At 41.4% G+C, this 27,998-nt stretch overlaps 1 protein-coding gene across 1 annotated transcript in view; it reads right to left on the bottom strand.

Moving 5' to 3' along the window:
• The window catches only part of XDH (xanthine dehydrogenase), a 55,780-nt gene that overhangs the window by 6,279 nt on the left and 21,503 nt on the right, over positions 1-27,998 (bottom strand). Inside the window, exons 13-34 of the mRNA XM_075147276.1 lie at positions 27,301-27,410; positions 23,313-23,497; positions 22,611-22,785; positions 22,060-22,149; positions 21,237-21,406; positions 18,570-18,693; positions 18,038-18,157; positions 16,385-16,481; positions 14,277-14,401; positions 13,403-13,536; positions 11,856-11,943; positions 11,148-11,234; positions 9,535-9,726; positions 8,895-9,040; positions 8,217-8,298; positions 7,538-7,633; positions 6,680-6,808; positions 5,612-5,686; positions 4,502-4,554; positions 3,228-3,342; positions 2,498-2,563; positions 552-740 (exon numbers count right to left, since the gene is read on the bottom strand). Coding sequence (XP_075003377.1) covers positions 552-740; positions 2,498-2,563; positions 3,228-3,342; positions 4,502-4,554; positions 5,612-5,686; positions 6,680-6,808; positions 7,538-7,633; positions 8,217-8,298; positions 8,895-9,040; positions 9,535-9,726; positions 11,148-11,234; positions 11,856-11,943; positions 13,403-13,536; positions 14,277-14,401; positions 16,385-16,481; positions 18,038-18,157; positions 18,570-18,693; positions 21,237-21,406; positions 22,060-22,149; positions 22,611-22,785; positions 23,313-23,497; positions 27,301-27,410 — 2,648 coding nt within the window. The remainder of the gene's footprint in view (positions 1-551; positions 741-2,497; positions 2,564-3,227; positions 3,343-4,501; positions 4,555-5,611; positions 5,687-6,679; positions 6,809-7,537; positions 7,634-8,216; positions 8,299-8,894; positions 9,041-9,534; positions 9,727-11,147; positions 11,235-11,855; positions 11,944-13,402; positions 13,537-14,276; positions 14,402-16,384; positions 16,482-18,037; positions 18,158-18,569; positions 18,694-21,236; positions 21,407-22,059; positions 22,150-22,610; positions 22,786-23,312; positions 23,498-27,300; positions 27,411-27,998) is intronic.

Raw genomic sequence — 27,998 nt, 5'->3', positions numbered from 1 at the left:
CACTGAGCTGTACATCCAGCCCTGCTCTGTGCAGCCCTTACTAACTGCAGAGAACAGCACTGACTGCAGTAGAAACAGCTGAAGGACACGTGGATTAATAATGGACCTTTAAGGGTGACATGAGCACTGTGAAACAGTAAAGAAAGCAAAACATGAAAACTCAGATGCAAGATCTTGGTATATCAGATCTGGGGAAATGACGCTGCTGGAAATGTTATCTGCAGTGGTGGCTCTGGTGCCAGGGAAGAGCAACCAGGGAGCTGACATTCAGGGAGAGGCTGGCAGCCTCTGTTATAGCAGAACTGGCACAGAAAAGCCAGTTCAATTCTCTCTAATGGACAATCAGGGCAGCAATATGCAGGTTATTTCAGTTCTTCCTAACTATAAAGGATAGTATACGTATTTCTGGTAAGGAATGGGAAAACATCCTGACCCCAGAATAAAGCCAGCATAACAAGATTAACTATTTAGACACGTGCATCATTACTTTATCACACTCAGCTTCACAGAATTATAGAGCAGTAAGAGGCCTGCAGATCTCACAGGTATACCTTGGATGAATAAACCGCCTTGCTGTTTGGACAGTCACGGAGAAGAGACACATAGAATTCTGTTGGGATGTCTCCAAACGCTGGGATTTTGTACATCCCAGGCCCTCGAGTGTACAAGTTCCCTTCGGGAGAATAGCGCAGCTCCTCCATGGTGAAGAGCCCAAGGCCTTGGACAAATGCTCCTTCTATCTACAAACACATCCAAACAAGGTTACATTCTTTTTTTCGTTGTTTTTCTTCCCTGCACAAGAACAAACAGCGATGATTTCCAACAGAGTTTTCAGCCCTCCCCTCCTGACTAATTTCCCACTTTTCATCTCTAAACCCTTGTCTCTTCTGCTGAGTACAGCTTGGCACCTTTGCACAATTCCTGTGTTCCCATATAGATGTGGCTGCATTTCCCTGGCAGGTGAAGCAATTTACAAATAGACGCAAACAGATATGCTGTAAACCCAGGACAGGAATTTTCTGATGAAGCAAGGAAAAAAAAAAAAAATCAATGCCAAAATATTGATTCCTTTACAGGCAGATTAACACTGAATGAGTTGTTGATAATTCAGTTGTTGCTGATAATTCAAAGGACAAGACGACTATATCTGAAGACAAACTATTTTACGCTTTCTATTTCAGTATAAATGCTTTCCTAAGCACTGCATATTCTCAGGTCACCAGCATAGACACCTGCAAAAACATTCCCATTCAAGTACTAAAGACTTCTTTGCATAATTTTTCTACTGTAATTTTTAGGAGAAAAAAAATTTTAAAAAAGAAGGGGAGCAGCTATGAGAGGACGATGTGCTTGAACAACCCTACGTGAAGAAGCTCTGCTCTCTGTGCCCACAGAGAGATCTGACAGGCAGACCAGTCTGAAGATTTGGCACAGACATTCATTAACCCAGCTCTGTGTGCTTGTGTTCCTGCAGTCACACAACATCCTTTCTCTCCTCTGCCCCCAGATCCTCTGCAGCAATTCATGGAAGGACACAGGAAATTGAGATCTCTCTGTACAGCCCATCTCTTTACTCCCAGACCCAAACTGACAGGCTGCAAAAACAGAAAGGCTCCTTCTCCCCTTGGCCACTTCCAAAAAATGTCTCTCAGAAAAAAATGTCACTTTCAAAGAAGTTTCATTTAAACTACAGCAGAACTCTGCAACTCGTGCTCTCCTGTAAACCCCGAATCCTGCAGCAGTTTCATAGTTACACTATATCAACATCTAGAATTAGCAAGGGAACTTAAGATGGCTAGATGAGCATGTGCAAATGTCGAATGATTCATCTCTTGGTATATCAAACAACCCTGTGTTTATTACCTTTATTTGCTGAGAGGTATCATTGTGATTATTACTGCACAAAATATGGAAGTAAGCTTGTCCCTGCCCAAGGAATTTGCAAGCTAAGTGACTGATCCAACCTGCTATTGAGATCCCTACACAACAGTAGCTGGAGGACAGAATCTACCACCCTAACTCTTTATTGAAAGAAGAATTTTCACTGAATTAAATGGGACTTGATATTGACAGATAGGAGTATAAAAATCAGGTGTGGGATTTAGTCTCACACGCCACATTGTAGAAACTAAGCCTGGGATGAGGTTATTCCATCATATTAGTACTACCTGGATTCATTCCTTAGGCAAGACAGATGCTGAAAAGCATCAATGTGGTGGTAACTGGAGTCTTAATATCCAAGTCCTGTAGTCTTAATATCCAAGGCAAAAAAAAACCCAACAGGGTATTTCCCTACATAATTCTGTGCCTATTGCACAGCTAAGTGTATGTCAAACTGGTTTTCATAGCTAGCCTAAAATGCCTCCCTGGATACCCACGTTTAAAATGCTCTGTTTGCAAAGACACAACCTGGAGAGGGATAATGGCTCATCTAGAAAAGCCTGAGGGTAGTGTGATCGCTTTAACATGGTGGAAATAGCAAAACTATTTCACTTACCTGTCCTATATCTATGGCTGGGTTCAGACTGGTACCAACATCCATAACAATGTCTGTGCGAATGTTCTAGAAGGCAGAAATAAAGAATAAATCAGCACAGAATATTGAAAGTAGTACACTATGGTCTTGTACGAGGAGGAGTAATGTATCCAACCACTACCCGCACTTGCCCAGTGTTCAACAATCTATCTCAGCTCAACTCTTCATACTGACTTTTAATCTGAGTTTGTCCCTAAAGCAAATCAAAGGAACTCACTGCAGTTTTCCCCAGAGACGCAACGGACCCAATTTATATGAGTTCCAAGCTGCTAGTGTCAGTGCTCTGTACCTGAGCATAACCAACTAGAGGTCAGATACTGATGAAATTATTTTTTCTTTTTTTCTTGCTTTCTAAAAGTCTTCAGTGCTATTTTTAATTATTAACTCAGTTCCAGTATGTTTCTGTTCTTTTGTGCTAACACAGTGCTGCTATCTCTTACTTAAGCAAATCCAATAACTTTTGCAATCATTCATTAAGCCTCCTAATATCCCTGCAGGGTAGATAATTATCATTTTATTATATTTTATGGATTGTTGCACTGTGGAATGGAGGAGCTAAGAAATTTACTGAAGGTCACACCAGACCAATGACAGAGCTAGGAACAAGCTGACACCCAGTATTTGTTCTAACTCCCTGTGAATGTTTCCTTCACCTAAACACAGAGGGCTATTTCACTGCTGACCCCCTCACCTTGTGGTCACCTGTCAGGCAATCTATCTCAACCTCGGAGCAAGCAACGCCATAACTGAAGTAGCAGAATGGTTTCCCTTCATTCTTTTCAAAGTTGTAGCCAAGGTCAGGAATTCTTGATACAAAGAAAAATAAAACCACATTTCATTCCATGAACAGTCAAAATGAGTAAAAACACATTGCAACTTATCAAAATCCTTATTCACTTTTATTTCGTCCCTTCCGTCAAGCCCATGCAGAAATGAAAAGCGTAAACAACTATAAATAGAAATCTGCTAAAGCTGCTCTGTATTCCAAAACCTGACTGAAACTAACAAACTAATTTAGCCATCTTTATTTTCCCATGAATCTCAGGGCTTGTGATGACTATTATGAACTCATTTCCACCAATCCAGTAGCAAATCTTTTGCTTTTAGAGTGCAGTTGAACATTTGTTGGAGGTCATTAAATTTCAGAGCATAATCAAGTTGAACCAAAAACTGGATTAAGCTAAGAACTGATTTTAAGCACAGTTCATGGTAAACTTTGTATCTGGCTACTTACATCTTATCTAAAAACTGGTTTATTAAAATACTGACAGTCACTTGGTTAAGAGAAAAACACATTTCAGAGATGCAACAGAAATGAGCTCATATTGTATTTTAGTCCTAAATAGGCTCTTCTCAACACTGTGTTTAGTTTTTTATGTCAACCCCTCTGCCTCAAAGATGATGGATCTCTGTTTTCTTCCAGCAGTAAAGCTGACTAAGAAAAGTGCCTCATTTGAGAACTGCACAGGAACCAGCAAGAGTTTAAAGTGGGAGAACGAAATTGCAACACTGGTATCTGCTCATGCCACAACAGACAGGATACCGCTCCAGCCAATTGCCGTAAGTAGCTTTGTCCTCAAGGACAACCCCTGCCCCCTTTTTCCCTGCATGACAGTTCTAGTGCAACACTAAGTCATGAGGTTGATACAGAGCAGAGCCCCAGGCAAAGCTCTGATTTCATTTATGCCTCCTCAGACCTAGGTCAGCTAGAGTGAAGTTAGATCTACTTCAGATTTACATGAGATCTGAACTTGGCCCCATGACCTGAGCTCCATCATGAACCCATTCTCCCCAGTCAGGAGAGTGTTAACCTCAGCTTAACATTTCTAATTAGCAAAGGGAATGCAGCCCTAAGTTAGAGCAGTGACAGGGGGATAAGGGCTGTAAATCTTCCCAGAATTTCCCTGGAGGCAATCCATGCAATTGAGTAAGAGCTGTGCCTCTGCAGTGTGAATATTCACTCACCTGTAAAACCCCGTGGTCGACAGGCTAATACAGTTCTCATAGGCAGCTTTAATCTGGCAAAGTGAACAAGAGTTTGAAAACAGTAATTGTCCAATCAGTCCCTGCAAAATAGCTATCCCAACCACATTCCAGGAGAGCATAAATAGAAGGTGTCCAGTGACAGACAGCTGTCATGCTACCCAGCACCAGCAGTACCAAGGGAAACATCACGATGAAGCTGCTTCCCCAAATAGCCCCGTCAGCAGCTACCAAGGGCAGAACTTGCCCATTGGCAGAGGGATAAGACTTGCTCTTGTTTGTTCAGCTCTCAGCTACAGATTAGACTTTCAACCTCAGAGACAAAGGTTAAACTGACAGTCATCTTGACTTCAGTGAGGCCAGGAGAAATCCTATCCTGACTTCCAAATCACAAAGTCAAAGCTCCTCCCATTAAGAGAAGAGCTTGGATCTGAAAATGGCCTGAGAGCCTTACAGCACAACTATCTCTTATTACTGAGAGTACAGAGATGTTGCAGCCAAGGAGCACTACAGGCAGCTCAACAGAGAGTCATCTTTGTCACAGAATCCCTTCACTACAAAATCAGGTTTCTTCCTGTCCAAGACTGTAGCCTGACTAGAAAGATATATGTAACCACTCAAGACTTTTATTTGGTCAAGTTTGCCATAGGCAGGCCCCAGGATTTGGAGAAATCTCAGTATTAAAGTCATAATTGATGTTTTGGGGGTAACCTCTTGCAAGCTTTGGTTACTTCCCTTGCCAGGTTTCTGTTTCACTGTCTTTGCTCAAATCTTTGCTAGTGAGATAGAATCATAGAATCATACAGGTTGGAAAAGACCTCTAAGATCATCGTGTCCAACCGTCAACCCAACACACCATGCCCTCTACACCATGTCCCTAAGGGCCTCATCTACACGTCTTTTAAATACTTCCAGGGATGGTGACTCCACCACTTCCCTGGGCAGCCTGTTCCAAGGCCTGACCACTCTTTCAGTAAAGAAAGATCTTTTCAGATGCAGAAGGCCTGGACGATATACCTGCCTACAGGGTTTGCCAATTAAAACAATCTCTGACAATGCCCACTTGCCTCGCAACAGATACAAACAACTTACCCAGTCTTCCCAGGATCCTTTGGGATTAGACTGTTTGATCGGCTCAAGTCTTTTTAAGATAGTCTGACACGCATTCTAGAAACAAAGAGAGAGAGAACCAATATTTAAAGATTTGAAAAGTCAGCTTATAGTATTAAGAGTCCTATAAGAGTTTCAAAGAACCTTCAGTTTAAATCAATATTGCCTTTAGGACTTTGGCATATCATAAAAAGGAACAAAGTTCACTAACAGATGTCTTGCTATATAGGAAGAAATGTTGACTGAAAAGGATTTTAAAGCAGATTGGCGGTGCTGATAGCAGAAGGGAATCCCAAATACAGCACAGAACTTTCTGGATCATGACACAAAATATCAAAAGTCCACCAATTTATACAGTAACTTTATCTGTACCAAGTCTTAGCAAGACATCTTAGCATATCTAGCAAGATGATCATATAACACTGGGGAAAAAAAAATATTCTTGCCAAAATTCAACCTACTCAGACAAGCTGTGCAGAGCCAAAAACAGCCTGATGGTTTTAATTTACAGGTTACACTTCCCTTTTTCTTTAAACCTGAGAATGACCGAATGACCAATACTAAATTCCTTTTTTCCAATGGAAAAGTCACATACCCTGCAAATATATGCATTAGTAACTCCACCATGTCAGAGACAGTCATGACACGCCATTGCTACAGAAGGATGTTTGCTCTGAATGTATCAACACTTAAAGGTCTTTGGTTCTGGAGCACAGTCCACAAACCATCTGCTATTAATACTTGCAGCACAATATATTTTAATACTTGCAGCACAATATATTTGTAATAGATAAGGCCGCATTAATTACTAAGAAGTTAGCTATTTAAATGTTCATTTCAAACAACTTGGAAAAATAAAACAGTCATTCATCATCTAACACCACTGGTAGTTACAGCACGTAAAGAAGTTATGAGGTGTCCTTAGCCTGGAATTGCCTTTTGATGGTTCTGTTTTCCTTAAGCAATAGATAAATACACATCAAATATACATTTTCATGTTTTGGAGTCCTAGCTTATAACCCACTAGTTTAAATAACTCCGTTTCCTTACATGGACAGCCATCCCATTGATGTCCGCACTGACAGATGCAGCTGTCGGGGAGGTATTTGGGACAGTGTTTGTGCTGGTCTCACTGATATAAATTTTGGAGGTGGGGATTCCCAGTGACCTGCTAGCAACCTGCAGAGCAAAGGTAAACAATTAGTAAGCAGCTCATCTTATACATGAGCATTATTATTCATTGCTTACACTGCTAGGATCCACACTGCAATCTCTATCCTCTCCCATCCTAAATTTCATTTTTCTTGAGAACTCAGTTGATTTGGTGACTGAGAGCTAGTCAGAACATTGTTAAGTTTGCCCTTCACAGACTGAATGTGTGCAAGCACATACACGTACACTTCTGCCACAATGACAGACATTCACTTCACTATTGTGAGACTAAATTCTTCTCTCAACAATTCTAAGAATCAGAGGATAAAGAGCCCTATTAGATTTCCCTTTCATTTCCCTGCCAAAGCAATGTTTCTCCCTTAGGCCTTTTTAACTACAAAGGCGTTAGCATATGCAGATAAATATGTTTGCAATACGACTAATTTTTGCATAAAATATATGTAAACTGTAGTTTTATGGGATGATATGAAATTGCCAGAGAAGTTAGATTGTAAGCATAACCTGCATTATCTACATAATAAGAGTTAAGATGATGAATCTAATTCTCATACTCAATTGTAATAATAGTCTGGAAATCTAGCACTGCTGCTGAAACGATTAAGAGGAATTAGTCATGATTTGTTACCCTACGCATGCACACAGAGGAAGCGTCAAGCTGTCTGAGGCAATACTATAGAGCGAGTGTAATTTTACTGAAAAGACGTCTCATTCGGTTAAGTCCAAACTCATTATTACCTGAATCATTTTGGTGTGAAGTCCTTGACCCATCTCAGTCCCCCCATGTGTAAGTAACACAGAGCCATCTGTATACACATGGACCAGAGCTCCAGCCTACAAAAGCGAACATTAATCCAAGAGTCGTCATAAATGAACTAGTGAAGTACTTAGCAGATTTCAGTTACAAACTTGACAGAAAATTAATTTGGAACTAGAATAATGTTGTTCCTCGGTGTAATTAAAGCCACTAGTTTACACTTCAGGTGAGTTTGGTTTAGTCTCATCAACTCACTAGAAGTTCCAATGACATAACAAACCTCAGTCAGTATTTTCAGCTCAGAAAGCAGGTGAATTAACTCAAACCTGCCCCTGTGAAACAGAGATGCACCCTTCACCTGAACTTGCTAACACCACTGACACTCCATCAAGTCAGGTCAAACATAGGAACAGCGTTTTGACTATTCAGGAAGAGGGAATAGGCAGGGAAATTAACATAACACTATACCATGGAAACAGCTGCATTGTGGTGTCTTTTGGACAGTATAAACTGATAAGTGTTGTGTTGCTCATTTTGGTTTTAAATTAACTAATTGACTACTTCTCTGAAAAGCTCCAGTTTGGTACAAATGGAGGAGGGTCTGGAGGAAGCAGCATAAATCTAGCTTCTCTACTGAAAAGATGAATGACACTTACGGACCTGGTTCAGAAATGGGATAGTGAAACTGATGCCAAATTTGGTAGGAATGATGCATATCCCTCTCTTCTTCCAGCGATTCTGCCTGCAAGGAAAGAACATTATTCATATACTCATGAGGCATTCATCGCAAGTCAATACTATGCTTCCCTCCAACAGCTTGGGTATCAAAGCAGAAATGAAATACCTGAATGCAATATAGACTGAGTTAATCAGTAATTTTTATGAAAGATTGGCTTTGTTTATGGTTCCCAACAAGAAGAAATCCAAACTGAAGATGCTCCCCCAAGCATTATAGAAGCAATTGTCTGGACTATTAACTATTCAGTTGTATATACAAGCCAACTAAAAAAAGACTATAAGGCAGTGGAAAGCCTAAACAAATTGCCTTGATAGCCATTTGAAAAGCCTAGCTGGACTCAACAGACCCCCTCTCCTTTGCTACATTTCCCTTACAAAATCATGTCATGCTAGGTCTGATTCCTGCCTTATTTAAGGTACCAGCTCACTGACAGAGGTTTCTTCCCACAGTGATCATGAAGGAATTTAAAAAAGAGAGATTTTTAGAAGTCACTCAGCAAATGTAAGGTCTGACTTCACATCACTCAAGTTGCTAAGAGAACTTAAGAAGTTAGTAGGCAACAGGTGCACCCAGTAACAACACAGCTCCAGAACACCTACTTGTTGAATTCTTCAATTAGTTTCTTCCTGGCATGATAGCTAGAACTTGATAAACATTCATCCCAGCATCTTCGTAGAGTAAATCCCTCCAGCTTTTGGTTAAAATGAGTCAGGTCTCCTTCATTATAAAGATTGAGCTTCCGCACCTTCCCGAAGAGACATATAAAGGACATGCCAAGTTTAATGCTTCAGGCTAGGTTGTTTTAATGGATGACATCAAAAGCACGTTGGTTCCTAATTTTACTCCTCTACTCACTCTACAGAACAATAGAATTAACAGACATATATCTGTTTATGGGAAAATGGGGACTAAGATATTAAGGCTGGGAATTTTCAAGAGAGATTGGGACTTAAGCACTTAAGCATTGTTAGTAAGATTAAGGTACCTAGTGCCTTTTTCTTTAATATCTATCCTTAAAGCAGGTGTTACACAATTGAGGCTACAGAATTTAATAAAACAGAAGATAATCCACACTATAATGTGGCTGTCATACAGAAAGTTTGAGATCCTGCTAAGAGCTTAGCAAAAATGAAGCCAAAGTTCTTATGCTTAATAATTTTCCATGATCGTGTCCAGTTCTCAGAGCTTGTTCAAAGGCAGCACTGCCCTGAAATGCAGAAATGAAAAGTGGATCCATACCTCCTCAGGTGGCAGGCCACACTTCCGAGCAAGGTTGCTCATCCAGCACTCAGCAATCATCATTCCTTGGGGCCCTCCAAAGCCACGGAAGGCTGTGTTGGAAGGCAAGTTGGTCTTGCAAACAATGCCCAAGCTGCTGACATTGGGGATGTTGTAGGAGTTATCCAAATGTAACAGGGCTCTGTCAATAACCTGGTGAAGAGAAGGAATGGGGGTGGACATTTTTTACATGAATCACATGTCAGACTTCTCACTAGCTGCCAAAGCCAGACTGGAAAGCTCTGAAGCTAATTGACAACAACCAGCACTTTCTCTTGCACCCTGCAGTCAACAGCTGCATGAGCACTGAGGTGCAGCCAGTACTCCCTCCCATTTGCAATGGAGTGTCAAGCAGTATCCTGCTGAAGGACAGGACAATAAGCACACTTCTCTGTTGACACTTATGACCCTGGGACAGATTGAGCTTCAAAGTCCTTTGTTGGTTCTGGGCTCATGCTGAGCCAAACTGCTACTAAATGCCATCACACACCTGGAAGAACCAGAATCTTCTTTTAATTATACCAAGTAATGTGTTACTGGAAAAGAAGTCTTGCTGATATCAAGCAGCTGGGCTATGGCAGTAAAGGCAACTATATGAAATAAAGCTTTTCAATAGCTACAACCTAAACTGCAAGATTTGAGATCTTTGTCCACTAATTGTCCAAACTGGGAAAGGGCCAGAGCTTCTTTCTGGCTTGCGTTCCCAGATTCCCCTTCCAGCAGCAGCACAGAGAGGAGATTATGCACATCCCAACCTTATTTCAACATAGAGCGCTTTCTAGTCCCTGATTCAGACACAGTCAAAAAGACAATTCACATTGATGTACTCTCAACCAGGCCCTTAGTTTATGCAAAGACACTTGCCTGCCATTCAGCTCTGTACAGCACCAACCACATTGTTAGCATCAAATGTGGCTCTGGTAGAGAGCTCTTGCAGTTCTCTCCTAGTGAAATGGATTCATTTTTGCAGAAAATTATCAAAGACTCAGTGGACTAGAGAAAGGGAGCTAGAATAAACATGACTGACACTAGGCTATTGGGTTGGTCACTCACACAACAGAAAGGGAGAGTTTTTTACCCATCAGCACAAAAATTCTTAGAGACAAACTCAGAACTCAGGCCCATTCTTGTCCTTAGTGCTTGTGAACCCACTGTTAGCTTTAGCAGTCCTTAACAAGCTTGTTGATTTAGGCATTCTGCCCTGATCTGCCTATTGACTTGGATGTTTCTTACTCCAAGGCTTTAGCTTTCCCCCGAGCTGGGGAACTATCAGTCATCTTGCATTGTGCAACAAGTTTCCCATCACAGCCCTCTGTAATGCAAAGCAAACTTTCTTGACCCTTTTGCCTAATCCAAGTTATTACAGCATCAATAAGAATTATGTGGCACATGCCAAGGCAGGTCAGTTGGCTCAGAGAGCAGTTGTAGAAAAACCCCATCAAGGTCTGTTTTCAGTCATGTCAGAGAGCAGGATGTGCAAGCAATGCTGTAGACAACAACCCTCTGAAGTCAGAGCAAAAGGTTGCGCAAGGAAACGTCTTCCGCCTAGTTAGCCATCAGAAAATTTTACTTACACCGTAAGAGAGGTCTATAGAGTTGCCCCCATTGCAGTAGTATGACACCTCCAGACTCTTGACTTTCCCATTCTTCATGAAACCAACCTGTCAAGAGAGTCTCCTCAGTAATCGGTTTTCTACAAAATGGTCTGTTTCGTGCTTCCCTCCGAAAACTGAATGGACCTCATACAGGCAAAAGGCTGACTGTCCTCTGCTGCAGCATAGGACAAGCACAGGCAGCAACTGAGGAAGCTTCCCAGTAAAGGGTCCATATACGCATCTTAATCTTGCTCCAGAGAACTCCTCTAAAATAAGTGCTGGCTGTTTGTCACAGCCACACCTTCCTTAACAGGTTTTTGCTTTGAAAAGCAAAAGCTGTTGGATGGGGATTGAAGAGGAACGGAAGTTAACGAAACAAACAGTAGTAAAATAATGTAAACAAATGGGGAAGCATCTAAGAGCAATGAGATTGTCAACAAGGGCAAAGTCTTGGTTGCAAGGAAGTATTTATGCTGAGGTCACAAGAAGGGAACCATCCAAGCCAAAAGAACTTCTGCAGGACCTCAACAGGAAAAATGCTATAACCCAGCTGACCTGATCCATTTGCAGCAAGGAAGATCAGCAGTGAAATAACCAGAGCAGCAATTTTTTCACAGTATCTTACTACTCCAATGTTTCAGGTGACAACACTGAGACAACATGCATTCATTTCATATGCGTGCATACCTTGTACCTCCCCAGGAAGGGATGCCTCCCACCACTTATCAGCATGTCCTCATCTCGATCCAGCATGCACCTTACTGGGCGGCCAGTTCTGTTAAAGGATACATTTATCAGGCAAAGCCTGAAACACACAATACAGTTCCTACAGGGCAAGACTCTCCTTTTTTTGGTGAGCATTGTCTTTCCAGAGTGGCAATGGGGAGTTAGAGGTAAACTGCTTGGTTTATATATCTTTCTCTTCAGAAAATGGCAAGATTGCGTAAAAAAAAAATTAAGATCTTAGAAGCTGGGACCTGTTCGTGAAAACTCTTGCAGAGACTTTTATATTAAAAGGAAGGATAGTTTCTTACAGAGACAGATGCTAATAACTGAGCAATCACTGTTTTCCAGATTATTTCTCAAAGCACTCTCTTGGCTTTGCAAGAGAGAATGCCACATGAATTATATAATGATGCTAAGTAAAATACTAACTAGCCTTCAATTTGACCTTGTTTTTTATTTGCTTATTTATTATCCAAGGAGGAAAACAAGGAGGAGAGAAGGAGTTGCTCTTCATATTCTAACAATTCTGCCTTCCCAGTGCCTCTCTTCAGGTTGTAAAAATATCTAGGGAATGCCATAGATGTTATGTCATAACCTCTGGGATATAAAACAGTGGTTTGGCTGGCAGAGATAAAGGAAAGAAAAAAATGCACATGTATTACTGATTAATTAAAGCAAACAGGTGGTTTGCTCAGAACAGGAAAAATAAAGCTGATTTAAGTACAGAAGCTTCATTTTGGCTGCTCTCTTCCAAAGATCCATCTAGCATTGCCAGCAGGGTGCATCCTCACCTACAAGGGCAGTATTGGGAAGGGCAGTGTTACACCCCATGCACAAATGTCATCTCAGAGGCCGTGTTCACTCACAACCACAGAAACTTGCACAGTTAAAGATGAGTCCATATCAAAACTCTAGAAACCAGAAGCACATTTCCAACCTACGCTTCACAAATGGTTACAGTCTAGGTTCATTCCCTGAGCTTTTAGGGGTTTGAAAAGTGTGGGTTTCTGTTCACTGGCCTGCCACCCTTCCTAGGGAAAAATCCAAAGAGAGAGTTTGCAGAAGAGCAGAGAAACAGTGGTGCAAGGCTGGTATAGTAGAGTTTTGAGCAAGGAAGAGACTCTCATACCTCTTATACAAAACAACAAGCATGGCTAATGCTGGATTTTGAAAGGGTTTGGGGTGAAGTGAAGGGGAGAAGCAGATAATTTGAGATACAAGAGTTTTCAGAGAGCACCAAAGGAACAGCAGAGTAAGGGGCTTTTCCCCGTTTCCTATTAAAAGCTGACATTCCTGCATAAACTTAGCCCGTCTGAGCAGATTCAATTCCTCCTACCAGCTAAGAGCCCATCAGACACCTTCTTTGGGAAATCCCAGGCTTGCTATAAGCTGTACAGTAACAAGACATGAAGAGTCTTGAAAGCGCTCCAGTGCAAATGGTGCTCCAGAAAGAGGCAGGCTGGGACCGTCTGAAGGGAAGAAGCCCTGTTCCCCACACCCAAACTTACTTGAAGGCTGCGACAGCCACTGCAGTTGTCAAAATAGTATTCCTAGTCTCTTTTCCTCCAAATCCTCCTCCCATTCTTTTCACTCGAACCACAACCCGATTTGAAGGGACTCCCAATGCATTAGCAGCAAACTCCTAAAGAAAAACAGAACAGCAGCACATGTACAGAGCTGAGCTGGTGTTAAGAACTAGATACCAACACATTGTCTTTCTGCAACCATTGCAACAGTGCAAATAGTTACGTTGCAGGTCCTATTGGTCCTGCAATTGGATTTGATGCAATTGGAACCAATAAGCCCAGTATTTCATCTCTGAGGTGGGAAGGCACACAATGCTTCAGCAGACAGCACCAGATTCAGGAAGAGACTGATATGAGATGAGGTTACCAAGACAGAGGTCTCATTTAGCACAGGGTTTGACATCCGTACCACTCTGTCCATTCTCCTCACTCTATTATGAGACCTTTGGACAGTCTTGGTGAGTCAGTAAACAGGCCAAAGACACCGCATAGTGCCAGTAGCCTATCTCACAAGATGACAGATTTGGTATATATAGTCAGTGTTTACACTACCTCTCTTTCTGACATGTCATTCAACAGCCATGCCTACTGACCAGCTGGCACCTTCTCCAGAAAGGGTTAAGCATGTAATCCCTAGTGACAAAGATGTGCTGCCAACAGAAAAACCTCTGTCACCTGGAAACGGATTCAGGACACCAGTAGGATGGATATGGACTTTAGATCTCATACCCAACTCTAAGCCTATGTGGTTTTTTTTTTATTCAAGACAAGATAGGACCAACTATAAATCAACCGTTTATCTACTCTGAAACTGAGAAACAAATGCCTTTTAGGTAGCAGGTCAATGAGACATTACCTGTGTCTTCATTAGGTTTTGGGTCGACACAAAGAGTTCCATCTCACCATCCTCCCCCTTTGGCACAGCCAGCGTACACTGAGTTTCCAGGTAGAAATGCTCCTGCCCACCAAGGTACATCTCTCCTAGAAAATTGAAAGAAATGCCCCAAAGACAGGGTGTCCCTGGTGTTATAAGGTGTCTCCCATCATGTGTTGCCTGCAAGCTACTGCCCTTTTGACATGTGTTAAATGACAACCCTTTGCACTGCCCAGCACTGGATATCCCTAGCTCTAAAACTAACACTTCTGGTTTGATGGTTAAAAAAAAAAAAAAACACCAGAAAACCCCAAACAAACAAAACACAAAAACACCAGACACGCCGCTCCCCTCCACTTTCTAGAAATCTTCAGTCCAAAACACAAGTGGCTGGCATTTCAAAAATAAGCCTGCAGACCATGCCATTGACGCAGCATCCCTTAAGATGCAGTGTTTGGTGCCTTTTAGACTGCCCTGACAACACCACTGAGATGAAGGATAAAAATAAATCAAGTATAGTCTAGCTGAGCAGATCAAATACAAGGTTACAGACTTTGGAACACGGGAACAAAAATATAAACCCAAAATGCCTTAAGAAGATCTAACTGGGAATCAACTCTCTGTCACTGCATGTGGCTCCTTCCCAAGACATCTTACCTGGCAGTGCTGGGGGTACAATTTCCAGTCATGCTACACACTATTAAATGTCAGAATCAACCTCCTTTCTCAGTCATGGCCCTGGTCTATTCAGCTGCCACGAAAATTAATATTCAGAGCAGTTCTCAAAATCCTGTTCCTCTCTTCCTTTTATTCAATTCAGCAACAACAAAATAGCTGCCTTCATTATGTACATCAGTGAGAAATGCACATCTGCATGAGACAACGCCTACTCTGGTACGTAGCAGGGGCCTTTCTCTTGTCTCCTCGAGGGGGTTGGCCTGGCATTCACACAGTACTGCAGCCTTTTAAATAACCTATTCTTCTAGCTCAGAACAATTTCTGCCTTGCTTGGCGCAGTGTTTTCATTTTGTGTAGTACGGTACGCTATAAGAAACAGTTAACAACAGCTTATGACACCTTTGAAGTGCCAGCGCCAATCGCTGACTGCAGAGGAAAGTCTCAGCAATGCATACCAAAATACAACAAATGACAGACCTGGAAACGGGTGTTTCAGTTAAATAACTCCCTCCTTCCCCCACAGGGAGGTAAGGGGGGCATGCTTCTCTGTGATCTTTGAGAATAATCCCTTCACACCAGGCTTTGTGTGTGATTTAACTGATTTAACTTCCCTTTCAGATGTGTAAGGGGGATACAACACCCACTTATCAATAAACACATAGTTCTCCAAAGGTCTGATGTTTGAGAGTCTTCCTCTCAGGAGCTATCAATCAGTGATACATACCCCAAGCAATGACATAGGTCTGACAGAGTATTCCAGTTCACAGCTCTGGCACTCTCCCTTCCCAACTCATAGAGGTTTTAAACAGTTGTTGATAATAGCTATGTTTACCCATGTCTCTACAACCTGCTTGGCAGACTCCAACTGAATGAAACCAAGAAGCACACCAAAAAAACACCATCCTCAAAGACAGACCAACAATCAATGTTGAGAAAATGTTACAGGGCAGTGGCATGTTCTTCGTGATACCTACAGCCACCAATGTTGGTGAATCAGGTTTTCAGACGCACGTATTTTCATAAACTACCAGGTTAAAAGAAATTGGCTGCCTATAAGATTCAGACCAGACTATGTCTGGACAGGGAAAAGCTCCTATATGGATACGTTTCAGGAAAAAAAAAAAAATCACTTTGTAGAATATTTGCTTAAGAAAAATGTGTCCTTCACATTGGAAGAGAGTGTTTACAGGGGCACAGCTGGGAGCATCCAAGTCTGTTTGAAACTGAAATTAAACCTTTCACAAGCTATTTGTATATAAACAGTTAGTTGAAACTTAATATGAAACTAATTTAGCCCCGCAAGCCTTACTTTCATGAGTTCAGTATCATATGCATAAAAAGGAGGCTGATAGCTTGACTTCTTTTGTCACAAACTATCCTATTTTAAAAGAAGTATTAATGCTTATTCTCACCTTCCAAAATGTGATCAGATTCTTCAAATCCTTTCTTCACATCTCCCTTATTAATCCTCTTTTTAGTCTTAAGAAAGGATTGTTTCTCAATAGCTTCCTAGGAAACACAATGAAATTTTTGTAGAAGCAGAGTGAAAACAAAGCTTCCTCTGACTGAAGAAAAAATATCCAAGATAAAAAGGACAAGAACTTATCAGACATTAACTATGGTAATAGCCAAGTGAGTTGACTTAAAGCAGTACAAAATAATTTTTGGCAACACAGCAATTTCACAATAAACACCATAATTGGACAATCTTAGATTGCTCCTTGTGACCTATTTTACATTATGGACCCAGAACCTCAAGGTCTGTAGCCACCAGAGCTATGATTTACAACTTATGTTAACTATAGTCTGTGGCCCAGAAGGGGGGGGGGGGGGGGGGGGGGGGGGGGGGGAAGAAAAAGTAAAGAGACAGAAGGAGAAAACTAATTCTCTCAGACGGGATGAGAACTTCTGCAGAAATAGTTCATTTCTGAGCTAATATACAATAATCTTTCTTGGGGAAGTTTTACAAACGCATTTCACTTTTGCCAAAACTGAAGTTTTCCATAATGAAAAAAAAAAACCCACACAGAATGATCAAACAACAACAAAAAATCAGTACATTTTTGGCTCCACTCTCATCTTCCCTGGTTGAATAAACAACTAGAAGCCTCAGAAAAGGAAAAGTTCTCACACGTTGTTTGTGAAACCCACAAATCATACAAACAACCAAAACCTCTGTCCACAGATGACAGTACCAACGTCTGTAATAGACAATGCACAGACTTTTTGTATTTGCATGAACACAATTCACATTACGAAACACATGGTATGAAATACTGACCATTAAAAAAAATTAATTAGAATCCCATGTTTCTAATTTCTCCCCAATAAGGCTTTATACATTTTTCTCATTTCTAGATGTGAATGCTGTATTAGATATTATCATTTGCTTTTACTGTCACATAAGGAAATCTTGCCTACAAGCCTTCTAGTTTAAAAAAAAAAAAAAAGCATTAAATGATCACAAATTGTTGACATTAATTTCTTCAGCTTTGAGAAAAGCCACTTAAGGGCGATGTCCATACAGTCAGTGGAAATGTTCACAGTGGAGAGTGAACTCCTGAAAATTACTTTCATCAGCGTAGAAACTAGACAAGCGGTCTGCAGAAATCTCAGAGAAGCAGTGCAGTGACAGAGCTAGAAGAGATGTTTTCACACTCTATTATTGAGTGTTATAAATCAGAGAATGAAGAATGAATGAATACCAATGAAGCCAGCAGGGTCATACCAGAGAACATTGAAAGCAAGCACCTGTGGGTAAGAATGTAACTGACAGTAACCTTGTTAATTTAAGCAGGTTTGTGCTGAACACAATATATCTACCAGAGTTTGGTTTGTTTTAGCTTTAAATAATACAGAACAAGTTAATGTACTCCAAATCAATACCATATCAAAGGTGTGCCCTCTTTATATTTAAATATACAAATTATTCCTTCTATCCATACCCTGCTGCACCCACAAAGACTAACAAAACGTGTGGCCAAATATCCACATGTGAGAATAGAAGTTAACTAGATATCAGGGGGTCCCAAGCTAACTGCAGAAGCAGATCTGAGCCATCTTACCTGAATTGTGACAATAGGTTTGAGCTCTTCATACTTGATCTTCACAGCTTTAGCCGCTCTTCTGGAATGTTCTTGTGTGTCTGCAAGAACTGCACCGATGATATGACCAACACAAGTGACCTACAGGCAAGATTAGGACCCACCATCATTTGGTGTGTATATATGCGGTAACTGAGAGGCTCATGATAATTTTCTTCATCTATTCCTTTTGTGCAGTTTTTCATCTGTTTGTTCAGACCAGTCTATTTAAAACCAGTCAAGGGAAAATGACCACAAACAACTTTGGACAGTAACTGACTGAGTGAACCTGTCCCAGCGGCCTGCAGCTTAGAGGAGAATAGTGCAGATAACACAGCGGAGAGGGGCACAGGGCAAAGGGCCTCAGGCCCTATTGAATTTCGCACCAAGATTTCTATTGACTCCAGTGCAGTTAGGATTTATTTCTGTACAAGGTAGAGGACTTCAGTGGACAATATGAGAAATCTTATCTCCTGAGCAGTGTGATTGAAAAAGGCTATTTTTAATCACATACCACATCCTCAGCAAAGACAGTCTCATCATTAGCGACACCAGTGATGTTACTGCCAGGAACATCCTTGGCGGAGACAAAACACACAAACCCAGGAACACTCTGGGCTTCAGATGCATCTACAGAACTAAAGAAAGAAAGGAGGAGGGGCAGCGTTATTATTTCTCATTCTTCTTTTTGTCAGCGCTTATGAGATACCAATACATTTTCAGGCCTGATTCCCTGAAGTTTGGCTATGCAAAAGAGAAGGAGTTTGTCACGTGAATATCATGTGAGACCAAGGCAGAAAGGGCAACATATTAGACCAAAATCATTTGGGATCTATATGATAATCTGAATCCTGACTGTGACTCTGATCACCAGTCTGCTTCTTTGGACTATACTGTATCATACATCTTTTCCCTAAGACATATCTGGACTTGATCCAATCGCCATGTGTTCTAAAGATCCCTTGACACCCTTTACCAAAGACAGATTGGTGTTAGTGATGGTATGCCTCCACTGTCTTCTTAGCTGCCATGTTTCTGTGAGGGCAAGATTCCTCCCTGTCTATTGATAAACGTGAAATTTTACTGCAGACACATATCATCTACTATGGTCTCTAGAGAGAAAAACGTGGCTGTGAGTCAGGGAGAAGTTGTTGAGTATCAATCACAAGGAAGCTGCAGGGTTATTTAAAAGGATGCAAAAGAAATGACGCTCCAAAAGACAAAAAGCTTCATGAAAGGTATTCTTTGGTAATCAGCAAAAGAGGTATCTAACCAAAATGCTTGTCTGCTTGAATGATATACAGATTTAAAATAAGTGACAAGCAGGACAGGAAGTAAGTAGAAAAATGCAATATAATTTAATTTTTATATGGAGCACTTCATAAAAAATGTATTACAAAAGACTTTCAAGCTCCTTTTGCAATATTTTGTACATTGGCTATGTAATTGGCTTGCTTTACAAGGGAACTGTTGCGAATAGAAAAGCTGTGGCTTTGTTTCTAACTGAATGATTTATTGTCTTCTGTAAATTGCTGCAATTTTTTCAGCATGCTTGTTTAGATTCCCAAGACTCTGATACAAACTGTGCCTGAAAGTAGCTGTTTATGCATCCCAGTGAGCTACAGACTTTTTTAAAAAGACATTAAATGTATGAATGAACTTTCCCACATGAACTGTTAGACAGCAGGAACCGAAGACAATGCTATTTTTCTTTGGAAAGTTCACTTTCCCGTGCTTCTGCAGCAATGCCTCAGAAACAATCCCCTGACAGTTTCGCTTAGTTAGAAATACACAGGCAGATGATTTCTAATTTACACTCGGTGGTAAAAATCGGACTCGCGTGAAGTGGAGATTTTCAGGGCCAATATTTTAACCAACAAAATCATAGGCTGAGATACTTCTGTAACCTGATGAAATATTCTACTACTTCCTTTACAAAACAATACAGGTTCACAGCTTGAAATGTGAGTGCATAACGCAAATGCAAGAGAATGTGTACAGCAATCTCTAGAAAATGCTGCATATTGTGGTCACAGGCATAGATCTGATGCTTTCTCTATTGTCCCATCTACACTGGTAGTAGTAACAATGCTTACGCGTTTGCAGCACTCATCAATGATCACGTTGCAATACCTAACATTTAACTATGACGACAAAGCAATTTCTTTCATAACCCGGGAGTCGACTACTAGATCTGTGCATCCATGACTACCATGCTGCCCGTCCCATGTTAGACCACTGTGGGAAACCTCCGGACAGGAAGCCTGAATAGGCAGGAAGTGTTGCCTAAAGAACAAACAGCATATCGCAAGGCTATTGTGGATGACACAAGGCAATGTAACGCAGAGTGTCCCACATCAAAGCAGTTGAGGGCAGATGAGAGCCTGCAGAGCCACCACACTATAAGCACACTTAGGGATTGTGGGGGGCAGTCAGTCCCGCAGTATAACAGCATTAGAACTCATAGAAGAATGTAGATGGCATTACCTGCCAGGATAGGCTTTTTAGTTGTTTATTCACTATTGTTATAAATTATGCATCAGTCATGCCCTGCATGGACAAGATGTTTTCAGAGACAGCTGCACGTCCAAATACTGACCTATCCACCTTACTACAGCCAAGCACAAACAGGTCTACATGTAATAGCTGAAGCTAACTCGCATACGACTGTTTTGCAGGGGGCTTGATCATAGCCAGTGCAAGGCAAACCCAGAAGACAGTACACACGCAGCTGACTCACCAGCAGGAGTGCTGTGGCGGAACTGCCTGTTACGACTTAAATTTTCAGGCAGATAGGAAAGAGCATGTTCAAGCTGCATGCTCTGGTTAGTGATTGAAATGACATCTCCTCAGACATTGTGGTGCTCTTCCACCCTGTTCCTTTTTAATCCTGCATGCTTGAGTATAAGAGATGGGACATGCAAGAGGGTTGCCTAAGGCTGCGGACTTTGTGCTTCAGCAAAGCTCCGAGTTTGGTGTCAATTCCCTCATATTCCCACTGACGCAGACTTGCAAGGCAGCTGTAACACATACAGCTCGTCTCCATGTAACAATGTGCAATGAACTGGAGTTCCCACTAATGCAAAAACCTTTCACTCACACGCAACTTGACAGGTCAATGTTTTCTGAGCCACCAAGCACTGGATGCTTCCAACAACTGAAACTCAGAAGCAACACTTACAGGATCTTAGCATGGGCTTTGGTGCTGGTCACCAGCGTTAGATACAGCTCATTCTCATAGTGAGGGATGTCATCGCAGTAAACAGCTTCTCCACATGCTTGTTTGGCTGCTGAAACATGCATCAAAGGCCGGCCCACCATATCTTCAACTGCCTGCCCCCTGGGCACTTCCTGGAGTAAAACACATGACTGACTACCACTGCTCATATTGCAGGGGACAGAAGCATTGATGGGAGAGCAAAAGGAACCGTGAGACATTCTAGTGAGGTGGGGAATGGGATGGGGGCTCAGTCCTGTGGGAAAGGAAGGTAAACAAGATGGAGTGGCTACACAGAGGGGGCTGTAGAGAATGAAGTGAAAGGGATTCGGTTTTTGAAACTGCTATGGAAAAGAAGGGTTTGATGTGACAGCTTGCATAAAAGGTTCAAGTTCTGAAGCTAGCTTCTACTCTCAAAGCTGAAGAGAACAGGTCATTAACGGAGAAATAAGGAAGAAGATATATCCTGAATCTGAAGCCTGAGAGATGCAAAGAAAGGCAGGCTGTAACTGGGGAAAGCAGAATGGCAATTTCAGTTTGGATATGGAACTGGTTGCAGGAGGAAAGTGCTACCCACAGCGATTTTTAAGAAACTGTACATGTCAGCAACAGTCTTGGGCAATGACAGGAAAAAACATTGTATCCTAAAGCAAGGAAGGGACTGAGACCCAAATACAAGCCTCAGGAATGGCCATTATTGGCCATACTCAGGGATACACCAAGGTAAGAAGCACAGTTTCAGCTACAGAAAAGCCCGGGTCTACGTCATGCAGGTACTGCTACTTACTTGGAAGAGCTGGGCATTTGCAATGGGATCTTTGTGAAACAGCTCTGTAGCACTGATGTAATTCAAGGGGACGGGCTCACACAGATTGTTCTGCCAAAGACATATTAAAGAACAATCATCTTCCCTGTCAGTCACTTTTTCATGTTCCCCAGTAGCCCAGGATATTCTCCATTCTCCATCCTCCAGTGAAGATAATTCATCTTTTACTGGGTGAAAGGCAAACAGGGCTCAGGCTCTGTGCAAAGAACAGCCACAGACCCACAAGAGCAATTGTAATGCAACGAAGGGGAGAAGTCCAGGAATCCTCCTGTGAACCCACAGATCAGCATCCTTCCACAACAAGGTGGGGATGCCACAAGGAAGCAAGTGGGAAGACACACTAGTCACTGTCATGCAGGTAAGGAGTAAGAGTAGCTCTGGCAGCTATTGCAACATGGAGTTTGTTATCAGGTACAACTCTGGTTGAATCTGAACCCTCCCCATGCCTTCCCCACCAAGACAGCACATACAGGTCCTCCCTCCCCAAATCTGCCTTCCCTAGCAGCACTCACAGTGCCGTTGTGGTTCTTGCTCAGTTTCTGAAGGACCGTCAGGTAGAACTTGAAGAAGAAGCTGAGCGTGAGCGTGCGTCGGAAATCCACCATCCCACCAGGCGCAGAAGGAGACAGATCCATCTCACTCGCCAGTAAGCGGCAGGCATCCTGCAGCAGCTTCTCATTCCAGTCTCTGCAAGGGAACAAAGGTGACACAGAGCCCTTGCTCAGCCCTAAATATCACCAGGGCAGACTAACTCTTCTGACATGGCAGCCTCACAAGCTCTCAAGCAACAGCCACCTGTTCTATCTCTGTTTATAGTATATGTATCAGCTTTGCTCTCATCTTGGCCTCATGTCATCTTTTCGAAAGATGTGGCAAAGCTATTAAATGATAAAAGCACAGATTTCTCAGTCCAGTTTTAAAGAAAATCAGTTTCATAGGTCGTGCCCACATCTAGCTTCTGCCTACTTCAACAGATCCGTGAATTTAGCAAGGAAATGGCTCTCTGAATAAGGACTGACATGGATCTTTGAGGGTAAGGAGACTGGAGGAAGCAAGGCATCACACAAAATGCAGACTGCTGCAAAAGTGTAGCTACACTTCTTCCCCTTTCTCCTTCTGTGTACTGTCAGAGAGGATTTAGGGTATTTGAACTGCTCCTGTAAAAATCAGCACCGTTCCATTAGACAGCCTTTCTATCACAGAAAAATTCCTACCTGCCAGTGAGCTCCTGGCAAGTTTTTAGCGCCAGGACGGTTGTAGGAGCCATTCCGCCGTAGCTTAGTTTTATCTCCTCCACTCGGCTAGTGCCATCTTGGAACAGGACTCTCATCCCACAGGTCACAATAGCAATGTCATCCTCCCGACGGGAAGCCTGCTTGAAAGCTGAGAAGTATTCACCCTAGAAGACAGAAAAATATTTCTTTATTCTCTACCTTGGCATGCTTTGGAGTATAAATATGGACAAGCTGTTAACCTATCTCTACATGGATGAGCTATTCCAGGGAACTGTATCTGGTTGATTCATCTTGCAGGGCTAAGCAGGACATGTTTGTTCAGGCAGCGTTCTATATTTTCACATGATTCTAATATATTAGATCAGTGGTTATTAGCCAACCTAGGACTGTGTGGGAAATGAGCTTTGACAGAGATCTGCTCGTAACTGTCACAGTTTTTCCGAATCTTGAGAGGAAGAACCAGGACAGATTGTTTGTACATAAACAAGCGTACAGTTCCTCAGCAACTTTTTATTTCTCCCAGGCTGCTAAGCTGGAAGCCTAATCAGTAAAACTCATCTCCTAAACCCCTTCCCTTCGGAAGTCTTTGAACTCTGCAAAAACTGAAATCAATAATCACAAATGTCTCAGTTCTAAAATAGACCAGATTAATTAATATATTTCAAGACAATTTCAATCTGTTACTGCAAATACAATTCTCATCTCATCTATCCTGAATCCTCTGCTGGTTTCCACAGAGCGAGGAAATTCTTTTAAATGCACCAGCAACTACAACTCACAAAACTCAGCAGCTCTCCTATGAAGAGTGGCAGTAAATATGAGATTAACACTCTACCAGCATACACTGAGTCATGGTGTCACCCTGGAGTCACAGTACAGTCAGTTTTTCCCCTTGCCTGTCTTGCAGATTATGACAAATTGCTGTTCAGGTATCCTGCAGACTAAGACAGGAAATCAGATCTGATGTCTTTGCACAGCCCTTCTGGAGAGTTTTCTGCCAAGTTTCTTCTCTAATAGCTTAGCCAAGTGACTCTGTAGAGCACAGCAGTCTGTTCCATTAATTATTTCTAATCAGAAGTGGACAGCAATTCTTTCATTATCATAAAGAACAATTCTTCTATTGTTGGCAATGAGAACAGTTTCACAAGAGGCACCTTTTGTGCATCAAGAACTTGTTACTGGAGATATAACTGAAGGGTGTGTTTCATTTCCTGAATTCAAGTAATTAGTAGGCAGCCAGCAGATAATAGCAGAGGAGCATCAATAGCATCCTCCCAATACGGACATTCTACCACCCTGCTTGTTAAACCAATTAGCTTCCAAAGAGGAGGAAAAGCAGCCTCTTCTCTTACTGCACACTTCAGAGAACATTTCCAATAATGCGACTGCAACAAGAGGGCAATATTTGCCTTCACTCCTCACAAGACACCTTAGTTTTTTTTGGTAGAGAGTCCTGTGGGAGAAAAGGCACTCGCTATTTTTCCTCATTAGGAGTGTAGGTAAGGTAACCATCACATCAGCTGCCCATGTCTGCCCTACGTCTTGGTAAACAACAGAGCATGTCCCCTCCAAACTATCACAGTGAAAGTTTCCTGGTGTTAGTTATTCTCACAGAAAAACCAAGCAACCCTTACTCTTAAGGCCTGCATATTAGGGACCTAGATTAGTCTCCCCTCTCCCCTTTTGGACAAGCTGCAACACCAGGTAGGAGCATATTAAGAAATCCACAGACTCTAAAAGATTCATAGGCAATATTGACAATTGCAAAAACATTGTTTCCATGTCACTTTTTTCAGCCCAGCACCGTGGAATATAGAGATCAATAATGGATGAAGGTTGGAAGATACTAATTTAAAGGAGGAAGTAAGACTTCATGACCGCTTTCTGTCTCTTCAGCAGGGCAAAAATTGTGATGCTATGAGCCTATGATGGCAATACTGAGCAAACAGTAGGTTAAGATTGTTTTCCAAAGATAGAAATATATAGGCACTGTGTTGTCAGTCTTTTTCTATTTGAAAACCAGTAAATGTCTATGTGATACAAAAAATACTACTATCATAAAAATTAAGTAACAGTGACAAATGTGATAGAGAAAGATGTATTCAATGGAAAGCACACAAAAAACTGATGGTCACTAAGTGAGTAATAACGCAAGTGGTGCATAACATTTGTGAACATTATCTGGAACACAAGGAATGTTTTTATAGTCCAGAAGAGAAAGAGGGTTGTTAAATAACGGAGATGTCCTGTTCTAGGAATGCCTTATAATATACAAAAAGCTAAGCAGCTTTCTTTTCTGGAATCTGTTTATATTTTATCTTTAACCCAGTGAGCTGTTTCCTTTTCTAAATACTGTCTTTGCTCAGCTGCAATCCCCTTACAAGTAGAGACTCAAAAATCTTTACTCCTTGAATATCTTAAATACCTGACACACAAACTAGCAGGAGAAAAAGGTGTTACCTCCCCTCCCCTAACAGCCTCTCTGTGATAAAGCCTACCCTGAGCTCAGTCCCCCTACAGTAACATTGAATCATGTAAACTGCTAAACTTCTTTAGTCTAATTCTTTCTGTTGTTTGGCCAGTCTTACCCTTGGTGTGACAAGTCACATCAATGCAAGAGGTAACATCAGTTTTAAACAAACATAAACCAAAAAATTCGATCTAGTTGTGTGCTGACACAGCCCTGCTTCCAGTTGTAAGGAAATCACAGTTCCAGAAGACTTTGCCTGCCACATGCCAGCACCTTCAGACATCCGCTGAAGAACTTTGGTCTCCCTGAATTCATGTTTGTGAGCAAAGATCAGCCAAGAAACCTTGAAGTAGAGTTCAGAAGTTGTTTTAGTTTTTCAGATCAATGAGCTGCATATAACCTAGGCATGAAGCCATTGCCCTGTTGGTAAACATTTGTTTGTTTTTGAAATTGCCATATGACTGTTGTATGGATGGAGGAATATGGTGTTTTCCATTGACTCCCTCAAGCATGTTTCTCATTTTGGCAAAAAGCGATGCTTCCTGCAATTATGATAAGATCAAAGAAGAATCACTCAGAAATAGATGGAAAACCACCATAAATAAAATAGTTATGTTCCCCTAACAGTTAGATACAAAAATTAGAGAGGATAGACAAAGGATTTATTGGTTCTATCCCATAATATGATGGCATTTCAAGTAAATCAGTGTTTCCCATTTATAAAGAAAATGTGTCATGACTGTGAATCCTTGCATCTTATAACTTGTAGTGTCAAGCCCTAAAAAGGTAAATACCTTCACAGCTGATGTTCTCAGCCCTAAAGGGAAAAAAAGTAAATTTTACCTCTTAGACACTCTGAATCAGTTATGGTCCATGCTGCTACAGAAGAGAAGTGTTCATTGTTCTATTCGAAGGAAGTTTTGCAGGTTCATTTGAAGTTGCAAGTCCACATTGCCAAAATGCCCTAATAATCAGTCCTTGTGGTTTCAGTCTTGCAAGGCAAGGATGCAGGAACTGAACTTCCCTCTTATCCCCTTTCCTCTTTTCCCCTTTCTTTTCCCATTTCAGTTCACAAAAATGAAGCAGGAACCTTGGGAACCTTAACTTCACTGTACTTCAGGAACTGCTAGCATCTTTGCTGTACTATTTTGCAAACAGAACTTAGACCTCTGGGAACATCACTTTGCCAACACCACTTTCATCATTACTGAATGCACTCAGAAAGCTCCAGACAATAAAGTGAAATTTATATTTCTTGCACTAGAAAACTTCTTGGGCTTACTGTACTTTATCATAGAGCCTAGCTTCCCTTGCTTGTCAAAAAGAGTATGTTGTTAGATTTTCACCAAGTAATTTACTTGCTTCCTGGTCCACTTGGGACTACATAAGCATTTGGAGGACAGTCTCCAAGGGAAAAAAGTGCCTAACATTGAAAATAACACTCAAATAACAGCATTTTAGCTCCACGGACATTGAAGTCTTATCCCACAAGCTTACCTTCTTGCTGTAGGGTATTTCAACAGAGAGAAGTATTTCTTCAGGCTTAACTATTGTCTTTCTGTATCCAGTGAAAAACTTCTCATCCATGGTGATAGTCCTTTTACCCTCTGTAGAGCAAGGAGAGATCAATGGCAGATGAATGAATAACTTAAATGAAGAATGGCAATAGTATGTGTGGAAGAGCCTTCAACCTACACAAATCTCTCTTGATATGGTATCAATTTTCAGTTTTCCACCCTCTTTCACCAAATCAGGAAGGATTTTCTCAGATTTACTTTGGTCTTTATGGAATCTATGACAGCTTCTGCCTACACACGAGGTTTTATTTGCACAGGAACTGGTCAAAGAGACCTCCCTCCTTCTTTATGTAATTAAGGTGAGCCTCCAGGTGAAGCAGTTTCCAACATCCCAATGTAATTCCCTCTTTCCCCTTTCCTTAGCCTGCACACAAACCAGTACAAGAGAAAGTTACTGATCAGACAGTCCGCTTACTTCAAGGATCCTATTTCAAAAAAATTCTTCCTAAGAGCAAATAGAAATTGAGACATTTGGCTTTCTTCATAGAAAAACAAAACAAAACAAGTTTCAATCTTTAACTGAAAAATCCACAAAGATCGAAGTATGATAGTGACAGAAACAACTTAATGCCTATTGTTTTTCATGAACAGACATCTTCAACCAGCTCAAGGACATGT

The sequence above is a fragment of the Calonectris borealis genome, chromosome 3 (genome assembly GCF_964195595.1).
Source record: "Calonectris borealis chromosome 3, bCalBor7.hap1.2, whole genome shotgun sequence".
NCBI classification, from domain to species: Eukaryota; Metazoa; Chordata; class Aves; order Procellariiformes; family Procellariidae; genus Calonectris; species Calonectris borealis.
Note: the sequence above shows the minus strand (reverse complement) of the source record. Positions and strands in the feature narration are given on the sequence as shown.